The sequence below is a fragment of the Salarias fasciatus genome, chromosome 16 (genome assembly GCF_902148845.1).
Source record: "Salarias fasciatus chromosome 16, fSalaFa1.1, whole genome shotgun sequence".
NCBI classification, from domain to species: domain Eukaryota; kingdom Metazoa; phylum Chordata; class Actinopteri; order Blenniiformes; family Blenniidae; genus Salarias; species Salarias fasciatus.
Window position 1 is genome coordinate 10,197,767 of NC_043760.1, and position 16,921 is coordinate 10,214,687.

General features: G+C 52.5%; 1 protein-coding gene across 1 annotated transcript; it reads right to left on the bottom strand.

Annotated features, from left to right (window-relative positions):
- Positions 1-33: 33 nt before the first annotated feature.
- On the bottom strand, positions 34-16,313 carry LOC115403499 (collagen alpha-3(VI) chain-like). The gene is made up of 20 exons (XM_030112402.1): positions 16,297-16,313; positions 15,465-16,064; positions 14,607-15,200; positions 13,775-14,374; positions 12,917-13,510; positions 12,085-12,684; positions 11,227-11,820; positions 10,395-10,994; positions 9,537-10,130; positions 8,705-9,304; positions 7,847-8,440; positions 7,015-7,614; positions 6,157-6,750; positions 5,325-5,924; positions 4,467-5,060; positions 3,635-4,234; positions 2,777-3,370; positions 1,945-2,544; positions 1,087-1,680; positions 34-854 (listed from the first exon to the last, which is right to left on the bottom strand). Exons 2-20 carry the CDS (start codon positions 15,985-15,987, stop codon positions 169-171), a joined length of 11,355 nt encoding a protein of 3,784 aa, XP_029968262.1. The 5' UTR covers positions 15,988-16,064; positions 16,297-16,313; the 3' UTR covers positions 34-168.
- Positions 16,314-16,921: the final 608 nt, after the last annotated feature.

The window sequence follows — 16,921 nt, forward strand, 5'->3', positions numbered from 1 at the left end:
CAAAGAAGATTGAAAACAATGAAAATATTTGCTAACAGCACGCTCGCGGCCTAACTGCATAGGCAGAAATGGTGAAGTCTAAACTCAACCTGCTTATGCTATTCTAAAGTGTCAGTCTGGCAGCTACTGCGACCTCTCATGTCGCACCTACGAAGCTACGCAGGTGTGCTACTCTGACTCGTCTTCGCAACTCCGCTCAAGACTACATCGTGCAAGCCCCTCGGGCCGGCCATCAGCCGTGCTTGACAACATACCAGGTGCAGTTGGTGCTCCTGGGAGGACGTCCGTTGCCACAGACTCCACCAAAGTCTGCAGTTGCTGTTGGACATCGGGGAGGTCAGTAAAGTCAGACACAGCCAGAGCACGACTTGGGTCCTGAGATATCCTCTGCAGTTCTCTGCTATCAGAGCCCCTGGTTCCGATTGCAAAGGTGGACACGCCCAACTGTTTGAGGGCAGAGGCTGGCGCATCCACACTGTCAAACGACCTGCCGCCATTCAGCAGAATCAGGAGCTGTGGAACGCCGTCCAGGCGCCTGCTTCCAGCAGAGGCCGTGAAGACGTTATCCCTCAAGTACTGCAGAGCGGCTCCAGTGTTGAGCGGTCGTCCGCCTTTGTGCCTCAAACCTCTGACGGTGTCAAGGATCTGGCTCTTTGTTGGATACGTGTTCAGGTAGAACTGGACAGCTGGGTCTCTGCTGTACTGAACCACTGACACGCGGTCTTTGTTGTCATCCACACTGAGTGTCTGCACTACTCTTTCAACAAAGTCTCGCATAGCTGGGAATCCAGTTCTAGTACCGTCAGAGCCATCCAGCAAGAACACAACATCCCTTCCTGGTGCTCCTCTCACCACTGGGGAGAAATAAGATGAGGGACATGATCAAAGTGTAGAGTCCACCTTTGGCGGCCTCAAGGTCGCTTGGCTAAAGGCTAGCCTTGAACGCTAGCGATCACTCTGATGCTGTGACAGCTGTGTTTACATAGCCAAGCTTGGCGAAACTCAAAGCACTGCGGCACACTTTGATGCAAATGGAACTGCAGTAAAACTCTGATCTGGGAATGTGAGAATGTGTCTACTTCTTACCGGTCACCGTTGGTGTCAAGGGCGTGGCCCTCACTACAACTTTGCTCAAGACAGTGGACAGCTGTTCCTGGACACTGGGGAGGTCGTTGAAGTCCGACACTGACAGAGCATACTCCGGTTCATACGATATCTTCTGCAGCTCTCCACTGTCAGAGCCCCTGGTGCCAATGCCCGTGACAAAGATGCCCTGCTGCTTGAGGGCAGAGGCTGGGCTGTCGACATTGTCAGAGGACCGTCCCCCGGTCAGCAGGATCAACATTTGTGGAACACCTTGCGTACGCCTGCTCCCTGAGGAGTTAGTAAAGACGTTGTCCCTGACATACTGGAGGGCGGCCCCGGTGTTCAGGGGTCTTCCTCCTCTGTGTCTGAGCCCTCTGATGGAATCAACAACATCCTCTTTTGTGTTGTATGTGTTCAGATAGAAATGGACCTCCGCGTCTCGGCTGTACTGCACCACAGAGACACGGTCCTTGTTGTCTCCCACATTCAGTTTCTCCACCTCTCGCTCAACAAACTCGCGCATGGCAGGGAAGCCATTCCTTGAGCCATCAGAACCATCCAGGAGGAATACAATGTCCCTTTTGGCAGTGTCAGCTGAGTGAAACAAAGAAGATTGAAAACAATGAAAATATTTGCTAACAGCACGCTCGCGGCCTAACTGCATAGGCAGAAATGGTGAAGTCTAAACTCAACCTGCTTATGCTATTGTAAAGTGTCAGTCTGGCAGCTACTGCGACCTCTCATGTCGCACCTACGAAGCTACGCAGGTGTGCTACTCTGACTCGTCTTCGCAACTCCGCTCAAGACTACATCGTGCAAGCCCCTCGGGCCGGCCATCAGCCGTGCTTGACAACATACCAGGTGCAGTTGGTGCTCCTGGGAGGACGTCCGTTGCCACAGACTCCACCAAAGTCTGCAGTTGCTGTTGGACATCGGGGAGGTCAGTAAAGTCAGACACAGCCAGAGCACGACTTGGGTCCTGAGATATCCTCTGCAGTTCTCTGCTATCAGAGCCCCTGGTTCCGATTGCAAAGGTGGACACGCCCAACTGTTTGAGGGCAGAGGCTGGCGCATCCACACTGTCAAACGACCTGCCGCCATTCAGCAGAATCAGGAGCTGTGGAACGCCGTCCAGGCGCCTGCTTCCAGCAGAGGCCGTGAAGACGTTATCCCTCAAGTACTGCAGAGCGGCTCCAGTGTTGAGCGGTCGTCCGCCTTTGTGCCTCAAACCTCTGACGGTGTCAAGGATCTGGCTCTTTGTTGGATACGTGTTCAGGTAGAACTGGACAGCTGGGTCTCTGCTGTACTGAACCACTGACACGCGGTCTTTGTTGTCATCCACACTGAGTGTCTGCACTACTCTTTCAACAAAGTCTCGCATAGCTGGGAATCCAGTTCTAGTACCGTCAGAGCCATCCAGCAAGAACACAACATCCCTTCCTGGTGCTCCTCTCACCACTGGGGAGAAATAAGATGAGGGACATGATCAAAGTGTAGAGTCCACCTTTGGCGGCCTCAAGGTCGCTTGACTAAAGGCTAGCCTTGAACGCTAGCGATCACTCTGATGCTGTGACAGCTGTGTTTACATAGCCAAGCTTGGCGAAACTCAAAGCACTGCGGCACACTTTGATGCAAATGGAACTGCAGTAAAACTCTGATCTGGGAATGTGAGAATGTGTCTACTTCTTACCGGTCACCGTTGGTGTCAAGGGCGTGGCCCTCACTACAACTTTGCTCAAGACAGTGGACAGCTGTTCCTGGACACTGGGGAGGTCGTTGAAGTCCGACACTGACAGAGCATACTCCGGTTCATACGATATCTTCTGCAGCTCTCCACTGTCAGAGCCCCTGGTGCCAATGCCCGTGACAAAGATGCCCTGCTGCTTGAGGGCAGAGGCTGGGCTGTCGACATTGTCAGAGGACCGTCCCCCGGTCAGCAGGATCAACATTTGTGGAACACCTTGCGTACGCCTGCTCCCTGAGGAGTTAGTAAAGACGTTGTCCCTGACATACTGGAGGGCGGCCCCGGTGTTCAGGGGTCTTCCTCCTCTGTGTCTGAGCCCTCTGATGGAATCAACAACATCCTCTTTTGTGTTGTATGTGTTCAGATAGAAATGGACCTCCGCGTCTCGGCTGTACTGCACCACAGAGACACGGTCCTTGTTGTCTCCCACATTCAGTTTCTCCACCTCTCGCTCAACAAACTCGCGCATGGCAGGGAAGCCATTCCTTGAGCCATCAGAACCATCCAGGAGGAATACAATGTCCCTTTTGGCAGTGTCAGCTGAGTGAAACAAAGAAGATTGAAAACAATGAAAATATTTGCTAACAGCACGCTCGCGGCCTAACTGCATAGGCAGAAATGGTGAAGTCTAAACTCAACCTGCTTATGCTATTCTAAAGTGTCAGTCTGGCAGCTACTGCGACCTCTCATGTCGCACCTACGAAGCTACGCAGGTGTGCTACTCTGACTCGTCTTCGCAACTCCGCTCAAGACTACATCGTGCAAGCCCCTCGGGCCGGCCATCAGCCGTGCTTGACAACATACCAGGTGCAGTTGGTGCTCCTGGGAGGACGTCCGTTGCCACAGACTCCACCAAAGTCTGCAGTTGCTGTTGGACATCGGGGAGGTCAGTAAAGTCAGACACAGCCAGAGCACGACTTGGGTCCTGAGATATCCTCTGCAGTTCTCTGCTATCAGAGCCCCTGGTTCCGATTGCAAAGGTGGACACGCCCAACTGTTTGAGGGCAGAGGCTGGCGCATCCACACTGTCAAACGACCTGCCGCCATTCAGCAGAATCAGGAGCTGTGGAACGCCGTCCAGGCGCCTGCTTCCAGCAGAGGCCGTGAAGACGTTATCCCTCAAGTACTGCAGAGCGGCTCCAGTGTTGAGCGGTCGTCCGCCTTTGTGCCTCAAACCTCTGACGGTGTCAAGGATCTGGCTCTTTGTTGGATACGTGTTCAGGTAGAACTGGACAGCTGGGTCTCTGCTGTACTGAACCACTGACACGCGGTCTTTGTTGTCATCCACACTGAGTGTCTGCACTACTCTTTCAACAAAGTCTCGCATAGCTGGGAATCCAGTTCTAGTACCGTCAGAGCCATCCAGCAAGAACACAACATCCCTTCCTGGTGCTCCTCTCACCACTGGGGAGAAATAAGATGAGGGACATGATCAAAGTGTAGAGTCCACCTTTGGCGGCCTCAAGGTCGCTTGACTAAAGGCTAGCCTTGAACGCTAGCGATCACTCTGATGCTGTGACAGCTGTGTTTACATAGCCAAGCTTGGCGAAACTCAAAGCACTGCGGCACACTTTGATGCAAATGGAACTGCAGTAAAACTCTGATCTGGGAATGTGAGAATGTGTCTACTTCTTACCGGTCACCGTTGGTGTCAAGGGCGTGGCCCTCACTACAACTTTGCTCAAGACAGTGGACAGCTGTTCCTGGACACTGGGGAGGTCGTTGAAGTCCGACACTGACAGAGCATACTCCGGTTCATACGATATCTTCTGCAGCTCTCCACTGTCAGAGCCCCTGGTGCCAATGCCCGTGACAAAGATGCCCTGCTGCTTGAGGGCAGAGGCTGGGCTGTCGACATTGTCAGAGGACCGTCCCCCGGTCAGCAGGATCAACATTTGTGGAACACCTTGCGTACGCCTGCTCCCTGAGGAGTTAGTAAAGACGTTGTCCCTGACATACTGGAGGGCGGCCCCGGTGTTCAGGGGTCTTCCTCCTCTGTGTCTGAGCCCTCTGATGGAATCAACAACATCCTCTTTTGTGTTGTATGTGTTCAGATAGAAATGGACCTCCGCGTCTCGGCTGTACTGCACCACAGAGACACGGTCCTTGTTGTCTCCCACATTCAGTTTCTCCACCTCTCGCTCAACAAACTCGCGCATGGCAGGGAAGCCATTCCTTGAGCCATCAGAACCATCCAGGAGGAATACAATGTCCCTTTTGGCAGTGTCAGCTGAGTGAAACAAAGAAGATTGAAAACAATGAAAATATTTGCTAACAGCACGCTCGCGGCCTAACTGCATAGGCAGAAATGGTGAAGTCTAAACTCAACCTGCTTATGCTATTCTAAAGTGTCAGTCTGGCAGCTACTGCGACCTCTCATGTCGCACCTACGAAGCTACGCAGGTGTGCTACTCTGACTCGTCTTCGCAACTCCGCTCAAGACTACATCGTGCAAGCCCCTCGGGCCGGCCATCAGCCGTGCTTGACAACATACCAGGTGCAGTTGGTGCTCCTGGGAGGACGTCCGTTGCCACAGACTCCACCAAAGTCTGCAGTTGCTGTTGGACATCGGGGAGGTCAGTAAAGTCAGACACAGCCAGAGCACGACTTGGGTCCTGAGATATCCTCTGCAGTTCTCTGCTATCAGAGCCCCTGGTTCCGATTGCAAAGGTGGACACGCCCAACTGTTTGAGGGCAGAGGCTGGCGCATCCACACTGTCAAACGACCTGCCGCCATTCAGCAGAATCAGGAGCTGTGGAACGCCGTCCAGGCGCCTGCTTCCAGCAGAGGCCGTGAAGACGTTATCCCTCAAGTACTGCAGAGCGGCTCCAGTGTTGAGCGGTCGTCCGCCTTTGTGCCTCAAACCTCTGACGGTGTCAAGGATCTGGCTCTTTGTTGGATACGTGTTCAGGTAGAACTGGACAGCTGGGTCTCTGCTGTACTGAACCACTGACACGCGGTCTTTGTTGTCATCCACACTGAGTGTCTGCACTACTCTTTCAACAAAGTCTCGCATAGCTGGGAATCCAGTTCTAGTACCGTCAGAGCCATCCAGCAAGAACACAACATCCCTTCCTGGTGCTCCTCTCACCACTGGGGAGAAATAAGATGAGGGACATGATCAAAGTGTAGAGTCCACCTTTGGCGGCCTCAAGGTCGCTTGACTAAAGGCTAGCCTTGAACGCTAGCGATCACTCTGATGCTGTGACAGCTGTGTTTACATAGCCAAGCTTGGCGAAACTCAAAGCACTGCGGCACACTTTGATGCAAATGGAACTGCAGTAAAACTCTGATCTGGGAATGTGAGAATGTGTCTACTTCTTACCGGTCACCGTTGGTGTCAAGGGCGTGGCCCTCACTACAACTTTGCTCAAGACAGTGGACAGCTGTTCCTGGACACTGGGGAGGTCGTTGAAGTCCGACACTGACAGAGCATACTCCGGTTCATACGATATCTTCTGCAGCTCTCCACTGTCAGAGCCCCTGGTGCCAATGCCCGTGACAAAGATGCCCTGCTGCTTGAGGGCAGAGGCTGGGCTGTCGACATTGTCAGAGGACCGTCCCCCGGTCAGCAGGATCAACATTTGTGGAACACCTTGCGTACGCCTGCTCCCTGAGGAGTTAGTAAAGACGTTGTCCCTGACATACTGGAGGGCGGCCCCGGTGTTCAGGGGTCTTCCTCCTCTGTGTCTGAGCCCTCTGATGGAATCAACAACATCCTCTTTTGTGTTGTATGTGTTCAGATAGAAATGGACCTCCGCGTCTCGGCTGTACTGCACCACAGAGACACGGTCCTTGTTGTCTCCCACATTCAGTTTCTCCACCTCTCGCTCAACAAACTCGCGCATGGCAGGGAAGCCATTCCTTGAGCCATCAGAACCATCCAGGAGGAATACAATGTCCCTTTTGGCAGTGTCAGCTGAGTGAAACAAAGAAGATTGAAAACAATGAAAATATTTGCTAACAGCACGCTCGCGGCCTAACTGCATAGGCAGAAATGGTGAAGTCTAAACTCAACCTGCTTATGCTATTCTAAAGTGTCAGTCTGGCAGCTACTGCGACCTCTCATGTCGCACCTACGAAGCTACGCAGGTGTGCTACTCTGACTCGTCTTCGCAACTCCGCTCAAGACTACATCGTGCAAGCCCCTCGGGCCGGCCATCAGCCGTGCTTGACAACATACCAGGTGCAGTTGGTGCTCCTGGGAGGACGTCCGTTGCCACAGACTCCACCAAAGTCTGCAGTTGCTGTTGGACATCGGGGAGGTCAGTAAAGTCAGACACAGCCAGAGCACGACTTGGGTCCTGAGATATCCTCTGCAGTTCTCTGCTATCAGAGCCCCTGGTTCCGATTGCAAAGGTGGACACGCCCAACTGTTTGAGGGCAGAGGCTGGCGCATCCACACTGTCAAACGACCTGCCGCCATTCAGCAGAATCAGGAGCTGTGGAACGCCGTCCAGGCGCCTGCTTCCAGCAGAGGCCGTGAAGACGTTATCCCTCAAGTACTGCAGAGCGGCTCCAGTGTTGAGCGGTCGTCCGCCTTTGTGCCTCAAACCTCTGACGGTGTCAAGGATCTGGCTCTTTGTTGGATACGTGTTCAGGTAGAACTGGACAGCTGGGTCTCTGCTGTACTGAACCACTGACACGCGGTCTTTGTTGTCATCCACACTGAGTGTCTGCACTACTCTTTCAACAAAGTCTCGCATAGCTGGGAATCCAGTTCTAGTACCGTCAGAGCCATCCAGCAAGAACACAACATCCCTTCCTGGTGCTCCTCTCACCACTGGGGAGAAATAAGATGAGGGACATGATCAAAGTGTAGAGTCCACCTTTGGCGGCCTCAAGGTCGCTTGGCTAAAGGCTAGCCTTGAACGCTAGCGATCACTCTGATGCTGTGACAGCTGTGTTTACATAGCCAAGCTTGGCGAAACTCAAAGCACTGCGGCACACTTTGATGCAAATGGAACTGCAGTAAAACTCTGATCTGGGAATGTGAGAATGTGTCTACTTCTTACCGGTCACCGTTGGTGTCAAGGGCGTGGCCCTCACTACAACTTTGCTCAAGACAGTGGACAGCTGTTCCTGGACACTGGGGAGGTCGTTGAAGTCCGACACTGACAGAGCATACTCCGGTTCATACGATATCTTCTGCAGCTCTCCACTGTCAGAGCCCCTGGTGCCAATGCCCGTGACAAAGATGCCCTGCTGCTTGAGGGCAGAGGCTGGGCTGTCGACATTGTCAGAGGACCGTCCCCCGGTCAGCAGGATCAACATTTGTGGAACACCTTGCGTACGCCTGCTCCCTGAGGAGTTAGTAAAGACGTTGTCCCTGACATACTGGAGGGCGGCCCCGGTGTTCAGGGGTCTTCCTCCTCTGTGTCTGAGCCCTCTGATGGAATCAACAACATCCTCTTTTGTGTTGTATGTGTTCAGATAGAAATGGACCTCCGCGTCTCGGCTGTACTGCACCACAGAGACACGGTCCTTGTTGTCTCCCACATTCAGTTTCTCCACCTCTCGCTCAACAAACTCGCGCATGGCAGGGAAGCCATTCCTTGAGCCATCAGAACCATCCAGAAGGAATACAATGTCCCTTTTGGCAGTGTCAGCTGAGTGAAACAAAGAAGATTGAAAACAATGAAAATATTTGCTAACAGCACGCTCGCGGCCTAACTGCATAGGCAGAAATGGTGAAGTCTAAACTCAACCTGCTTATGCTATTCTAAAGTGTCAGTCTGGCAGCTACTGCGACCTCTCATGTCGCACCTACGAAGCTACGCAGGTGTGCTACTCTGACTCGTCTTCGCAACTCCGCTCAAGACTACATCGTGCAAGCCCCTCGGGCCGGCCATCAGCCGTGCTTGACAACATACCAGGTGCAGTTGGTGCTCCTGGGAGGACGTCCGTTGCCACAGACTCCACCAAAGTCTGCAGTTGCTGTTGGACATCGGGGAGGTCAGTAAAGTCAGACACAGCCAGAGCACGACTTGGGTCCTGAGATATCCTCTGCAGTTCTCTGCTATCAGAGCCCCTGGTTCCGATTGCAAAGGTGGACACGCCCAACTGTTTGAGGGCAGAGGCTGGCGCATCCACACTGTCAAACGACCTGCCGCCATTCAGCAGAATCAGGAGCTGTGGAACGCCGTCCAGGCGCCTGCTTCCAGCAGAGGCCGTGAAGACGTTATCCCTCAAGTACTGCAGAGCGGCTCCAGTGTTGAGCGGTCGTCCGCCTTTGTGCCTCAAACCTCTGACGGTGTCAAGGATCTGGCTCTTTGTTGGATACGTGTTCAGGTAGAACTGGACAGCTGGGTCTCTGCTGTACTGAACCACTGACACGCGGTCTTTGTTGTCATCCACACTGAGTGTCTGCACTACTCTTTCAACAAAGTCTCGCATAGCTGGGAATCCAGTTCTAGTACCGTCAGAGCCATCCAGCAAGAACACAACATCCCTTCCTGGTGCTCCTCTCACCACTGGGGAGAAATAAGATGAGGGACATGATCAAAGTGTAGAGTCCACCTTTGGCGGCCTCAAGGTCGCTTGGCTAAAGGCTAGCCTTGAACGCTAGCGATCACTCTGATGCTGTGACAGCTGTGTTTACATAGCCAAGCTTGGCGAAACTCAAAGCACTGCGGCACACTTTGATGCAAATGGAACTGCAGTAAAACTCTGATCTGGGAATGTGAGAATGTGTCTACTTCTTACCGGTCACCGTTGGTGTCAAGGGCGTGGCCCTCACTACAACTTTGCTCAAGACAGTGGACAGCTGTTCCTGGACACTGGGGAGGTCGTTGAAGTCCGACACTGACAGAGCATACTCCGGTTCATACGATATCTTCTGCAGCTCTCCACTGTCAGAGCCCCTGGTGCCAATGCCCGTGACAAAGATGCCCTGCTGCTTGAGGGCAGAGGCTGGGCTGTCGACATTGTCAGAGGACCGTCCCCCGGTCAGCAGGATCAACATTTGTGGAACACCTTGCGTACGCCTGCTCCCTGAGGAGTTAGTAAAGACGTTGTCCCTGACATACTGGAGGGCGGCCCCGGTGTTCAGGGGTCTTCCTCCTCTGTGTCTGAGCCCTCTGATGGAATCAACAACATCCTCTTTTGTGTTGTATGTGTTCAGATAGAAATGGACCTCCGCGTCTCGGCTGTACTGCACCACAGAGACACGGTCCTTGTTGTCTCCCACATTCAGTTTCTCCACCTCTCGCTCAACAAACTCGCGCATGGCAGGGAAGCCATTCCTTGAGCCATCAGAACCATCCAGGAGGAATACAATGTCCCTTTTGGCAGTGTCAGCTGAGTGAAACAAAGAAGATTGAAAACAATGAAAATATTTGCTAACAGCACGCTCGCGGCCTAACTGCATAGGCAGAAATGGTGAAGTCTAAACTCAACCTGCTTATGCTATTCTAAAGTGTCAGTCTGGCAGCTACTGCGACCTCTCATGTCGCACCTACGAAGCTACGCAGGTGTGCTACTCTGACTCGTCTTCGCAACTCCGCTCAAGACTACATCGTGCAAGCCCCTCGGGCCGGCCATCAGCCGTGCTTGACAACATACCAGGTGCAGTTGGTGCTCCTGGGAGGACGTCCGTTGCCACAGACTCCACCAAAGTCTGCAGTTGCTGTTGGACATCGGGGAGGTCAGTAAAGTCAGACACAGCCAGAGCACGACTTGGGTCCTGAGATATCCTCTGCAGTTCTCTGCTATCAGAGCCCCTGGTTCCGATTGCAAAGGTGGACACGCCCAACTGTTTGAGGGCAGAGGCTGGCGCATCCACACTGTCAAACGACCTGCCGCCATTCAGCAGAATCAGGAGCTGTGGAACGCCGTCCAGGCGCCTGCTTCCAGCAGAGGCCGTGAAGACGTTATCCCTCAAGTACTGCAGAGCGGCTCCAGTGTTGAGCGGTCGTCCGCCTTTGTGCCTCAAACCTCTGACGGTGTCAAGGATCTGGCTCTTTGTTGGATACGTGTTCAGGTAGAACTGGACAGCTGGGTCTCTGCTGTACTGAACCACTGACACGCGGTCTTTGTTGTCATCCACACTGAGTGTCTGCACTACTCTTTCAACAAAGTCTCGCATAGCTGGGAATCCAGTTCTAGTACCGTCAGAGCCATCCAGCAAGAACACAACATCCCTTCCTGGTGCTCCTCTCACCACTGGGGAGAAATAAGATGAGGGACATGATCAAAGTGTAGAGTCCACCTTTGGCGGCCTCAAGGTCGCTTGGCTAAAGGCTAGCCTTGAACGCTAGCGATCACTCTGATGCTGTGACAGCTGTGTTTACATAGCCAAGCTTGGCGAAACTCAAAGCACTGCGGCACACTTTGATGCAAATGGAACTGCAGTAAAACTCTGATCTGGGAATGTGAGAATGTGTCTACTTCTTACCGGTCACCGTTGGTGTCAAGGGCGTGGCCCTCACTACAACTTTGCTCAAGACAGTGGACAGCTGTTCCTGGACACTGGGGAGGTCGTTGAAGTCCGACACTGACAGAGCATACTCCGGTTCATACGATATCTTCTGCAGCTCTCCACTGTCAGAGCCCCTGGTGCCAATGCCCGTGACAAAGATGCCCTGCTGCTTGAGGGCAGAGGCTGGGCTGTCGACATTGTCAGAGGACCGTCCCCCGGTCAGCAGGATCAACATTTGTGGAACACCTTGCGTACGCCTGCTCCCTGAGGAGTTAGTAAAGACGTTGTCCCTGACATACTGGAGGGCGGCCCCGGTGTTCAGGGGTCTTCCTCCTCTGTGTCTGAGCCCTCTGATGGAATCAACAACATCCTCTTTTGTGTTGTATGTGTTCAGATAGAAATGGACCTCCGCGTCTCGGCTGTACTGCACCACAGAGACACGGTCCTTGTTGTCTCCCACATTCAGTTTCTCCACCTCTCGCTCAACAAACTCGCGCATGGCAGGGAAGCCATTCCTTGAGCCATCAGAACCATCCAGGAGGAATACAATGTCCCTTTTGGCAGTGTCAGCTGAGTGAAACAAAGAAGATTGAAAACAATGAAAATATTTGCTAACAGCACGCTCGCGGCCTAACTGCATAGGCAGAAATGGTGAAGTCTAAACTCAACCTGCTTATGCTATTCTAAAGTGTCAGTCTGGCAGCTACTGCGACCTCTCATGTCGCACCTACGAAGCTACGCAGGTGTGCTACTCTGACTCGTCTTCGCAACTCCGCTCAAGACTACATCGTGCAAGCCCCTCGGGCCGGCCATCAGCCGTGCTTGACAACATACCAGGTGCAGTTGGTGCTCCTGGGAGGACGTCCGTTGCCACAGACTCCACCAAAGTCTGCAGTTGCTGTTGGACATCGGGGAGGTCAGTAAAGTCAGACACAGCCAGAGCACGACTTGGGTCCTGAGATATCCTCTGCAGTTCTCTGCTATCAGAGCCCCTGGTTCCGATTGCAAAGGTGGACACGCCCAACTGTTTGAGGGCAGAGGCTGGCGCATCCACACTGTCAAACGACCTGCCGCCATTCAGCAGAATCAGGAGCTGTGGAACGCCGTCCAGGCGCCTGCTTCCAGCAGAGGCCGTGAAGACGTTATCCCTCAAGTACTGCAGAGCGGCTCCAGTGTTGAGCGGTCGTCCGCCTTTGTGCCTCAAACCTCTGACGGTGTCAAGGATCTGGCTCTTTGTTGGATACGTGTTCAGGTAGAACTGGACAGCTGGGTCTCTGCTGTACTGAACCACTGACACGCGGTCTTTGTTGTCATCCACACTGAGTGTCTGCACTACTCTTTCAACAAAGTCTCGCATAGCTGGGAATCCAGTTCTAGTACCGTCAGAGCCATCCAGCAAGAACACAACATCCCTTCCTGGTGCTCCTCTCACCACTGGGGAGAAATAAGATGAGGGACATGATCAAAGTGTAGAGTCCACCTTTGGCGGCCTCAAGGTCGCTTGGCTAAAGGCTAGCCTTGAACGCTAGCGATCACTCTGATGCTGTGACAGCTGTGTTTACATAGCCAAGCTTGGCGAAACTCAAAGCACTGCGGCACACTTTGATGCAAATGGAACTGCAGTAAAACTCTGATCTGGGAATGTGAGAATGTGTCTACTTCTTACCGGTCACCGTTGGTGTCAAGGGCGTGGCCCTCACTACAACTTTGCTCAAGACAGTGGACAGCTGTTCCTGGACACTGGGGAGGTCGTTGAAGTCCGACACTGACAGAGCATACTCCGGTTCATACGATATCTTCTGCAGCTCTCCACTGTCAGAGCCCCTGGTGCCAATGCCCGTGACAAAGATGCCCTGCTGCTTGAGGGCAGAGGCTGGGCTGTCGACATTGTCAGAGGACCGTCCCCCGGTCAGCAGGATCAACATTTGTGGAACACCTTGCGTACGCCTGCTCCCTGAGGAGTTAGTAAAGACGTTGTCCCTGACATACTGGAGGGCGGCCCCGGTGTTCAGGGGTCTTCCTCCTCTGTGTCTGAGCCCTCTGATGGAATCAACAACATCCTCTTTTGTGTTGTATGTGTTCAGATAGAAATGGACCTCCGCGTCTCGGCTGTACTGCACCACAGAGACACGGTCCTTGTTGTCTCCCACATTCAGTTTCTCCACCTCTCGCTCAACAAACTCGCGCATGGCAGGGAAGCCATTCCTTGAGCCATCAGAACCATCCAGGAGGAATACAATGTCCCTTTTGGCAGTGTCAGCTGAGTGAAACAAAGAAGATTGAAAACAATGAAAATATTTGCTAACAGCACGCTCGCGGCCTAACTGCATAGGCAGAAATGGTGAAGTCTAAACTCAACCTGCTTATGCTATTGTAAAGTGTCAGTCTGGCAGCTACTGCGACCTCTCATGTCGCACCTACGAAGCTACGCAGGTGTGCTACTCTGACTCGTCTTCGCAACTCCGCTCAAGACTACATCGTGCAAGCCCCTCGGGCCGGCCATCAGCCGTGCTTGACAACATACCAGGTGCAGTTGGTGCTCCTGGGAGGACGTCCGTTGCCACAGACTCCACCAAAGTCTGCAGTTGCTGTTGGACATCGGGGAGGTCAGTAAAGTCAGACACAGCCAGAGCACGACTTGGGTCCTGAGATATCCTCTGCAGTTCTCTGCTATCAGAGCCCCTGGTTCCGATTGCAAAGGTGGACACGCCCAACTGTTTGAGGGCAGAGGCTGGCGCATCCACACTGTCAAACGACCTGCCGCCATTCAGCAGAATCAGGAGCTGTGGAACGCCGTCCAGGCGCCTGCTTCCAGCAGAGGCCGTGAAGACGTTATCCCTCAAGTACTGCAGAGCGGCTCCAGTGTTGAGCGGTCGTCCGCCTTTGTGCCTCAAACCTCTGACGGTGTCAAGGATCTGGCTCTTTGTTGGATACGTGTTCAGGTAGAACTGGACAGCTGGGTCTCTGCTGTACTGAACCACTGACACGCGGTCTTTGTTGTCATCCACACTGAGTGTCTGCACTACTCTTTCAACAAAGTCTCGCATAGCTGGGAATCCAGTTCTAGTACCGTCAGAGCCATCCAGCAAGAACACAACATCCCTTCCTGGTGCTCCTCTCACCACTGGGGAGAAATAAGATGAGGGACATGATCAAAGTGTAGAGTCCACCTTTGGCGGCCTCAAGGTCGCTTGGCTAAAGGCTAGCCTTGAACGCTAGCGATCACTCTGATGCTGTGACAGCTGTGTTTACATAGCCAAGCTTGGCGAAACTCAAAGCACTGCGGCACACTTTGATGCAAATGGAACTGCAGTAAAACTCTGATCTGGGAATGTGAGAATGTGTCTACTTCTTACCGGTCACCGTTGGTGTCAAGGGCGTGGCCCTCACTACAACTTTGCTCAAGACAGTGGACAGCTGTTCCTGGACACTGGGGAGGTCGTTGAAGTCCGACACTGACAGAGCATACTCCGGTTCATACGATATCTTCTGCAGCTCTCCACTGTCAGAGCCCCTGGTGCCAATGCCCGTGACAAAGATGCCCTGCTGCTTGAGGGCAGAGGCTGGGCTGTCGACATTGTCAGAGGACCGTCCCCCGGTCAGCAGGATCAACATTTGTGGAACACCTTGCGTACGCCTGCTCCCTGAGGAGTTAGTAAAGACGTTGTCCCTGACATACTGGAGGGCGGCCCCGGTGTTCAGGGGTCTTCCTCCTCTGTGTCTGAGCCCTCTGATGGAATCAACAACATCCTCTTTTGTGTTGTATGTGTTCAGATAGAAATGGACCTCCGCGTCTCGGCTGTACTGCACCACAGAGACACGGTCCTTGTTGTCTCCCACATTCAGTTTCTCCACCTCTCGCTCAACAAACTCGCGCATGGCAGGGAAGCCATTCCTTGAGCCATCAGAACCATCCAGGAGGAATACAATGTCCCTTTTGGCAGTGTCAGCTGAGTGAAACAAAGAAGATTGAAAACAATGAAAATATTTGCTAACAGCACGCTCGCGGCCTAACTGCATAGGCAGAAATGGTGAAGTCTAAACTCAACCTGCTTATGCTATTCTAAAGTGTCAGTCTGGCAGCTACTGCGACCTCTCATGTCGCACCTACGAAGCTACGCAGGTGTGCTACTCTGACTCGTCTTCGCAACTCCGCTCAAGACTACATCGTGCAAGCCCCTCGGGCCGGCCATCAGCCGTGCTTGACAACATACCAGGTGCAGTTGGTGCTCCTGGGAGGACGTCCGTTGCCACAGACTCCACCAAAGTCTGCAGTTGCTGTTGGACATCGGGGAGGTCAGTAAAGTCAGACACAGCCAGAGCACGACTTGGGTCCTGAGATATCCTCTGCAGTTCTCTGCTATCAGAGCCCCTGGTTCCGATTGCAAAGGTGGACACGCCCAACTGTTTGAGGGCAGAGGCTGGCGCATCCACACTGTCAAACGACCTGCCGCCATTCAGCAGAATCAGGAGCTGTGGAACGCCGTCCAGGCGCCTGCTTCCAGCAGAGGCCGTGAAGACGTTATCCCTCAAGTACTGCAGAGCGGCTCCAGTGTTGAGCGGTCGTCCGCCTTTGTGCCTCAAACCTCTGACGGTGTCAAGGATCTGGCTCTTTGTTGGATACGTGTTCAGGTAGAACTGGACAGCTGGGTCTCTGCTGTACTGAACCACTGACACGCGGTCTTTGTTGTCATCCACACTGAGTGTCTGCACTACTCTTTCAACAAAGTCTCGCATAGCTGGGAATCCAGTTCTAGTACCGTCAGAGCCATCCAGCAAGAACACAACATCCCTTCCTGGTGCTCCTCTCACCACTGGGGAGAAATAAGATGAGGGACATGATCAAAGTGTAGAGTCCACCTTTGGCGGCCTCAAGGTCGCTTGGCTAAAGGCTAGCCTTGAACGCTAGCGATCACTCTGATGCTGTGACAGCTGTGTTTACATAGCCAAGCTTGGCGAAACTCAAAGCACTGCGGCACACTTTGATGCAAATGGAACTGCAGTAAAACTCTGATCTGGGAATGTGAGAATGTGTCTACTTCTTACCGGTCACCGTTGGTGTCATGGGCTTTGCCATATGTAACTGGATGTAGAGTCAGTCTTGTATCTATTGGTTAAAGTGGAAAATTTGCCTGACATTTCATTTCAATCCAATTTTGACGACGATGATGACACCAACACTATCATGTGTTAATATTTACATCAGTATCACTTATCATTACTTCTGGCCACTGTTCTAGCCACTGTTTTAAATATGTTCATGCTAATGTTTTTGAAATACATGTATTGATTTACTTGTTCCACAGACTGCATTTCACATTGAAGATACTTTTGCTTTCAATATCATAAAATTAATTCTTTTTTAAAAGGCAAAATAGTTTGCTTTGACCATCTTTATTGAAATCCCTGGCACTTATAAATTTGAAAATAAGTTTTGTTAATTTATTGCTTTGATTTTCAGTTGGGGTTTTGTTGAGAAATGTTCATGTGGTTGATGTTGCTGTCATGCTTTGGTACAATTCTTTTGTTTCGATCATTCAGTTTATTTGCAATGATTCTTACCTTCCCTTGTTTCCTCATCAACTCCAATGTCACTGAGCTGACTCCTCAAACTCTGTTCAATAAGAGGAAGGCTTGCAAAGTCAGGAACTATGTGAATATAATTTGGGTC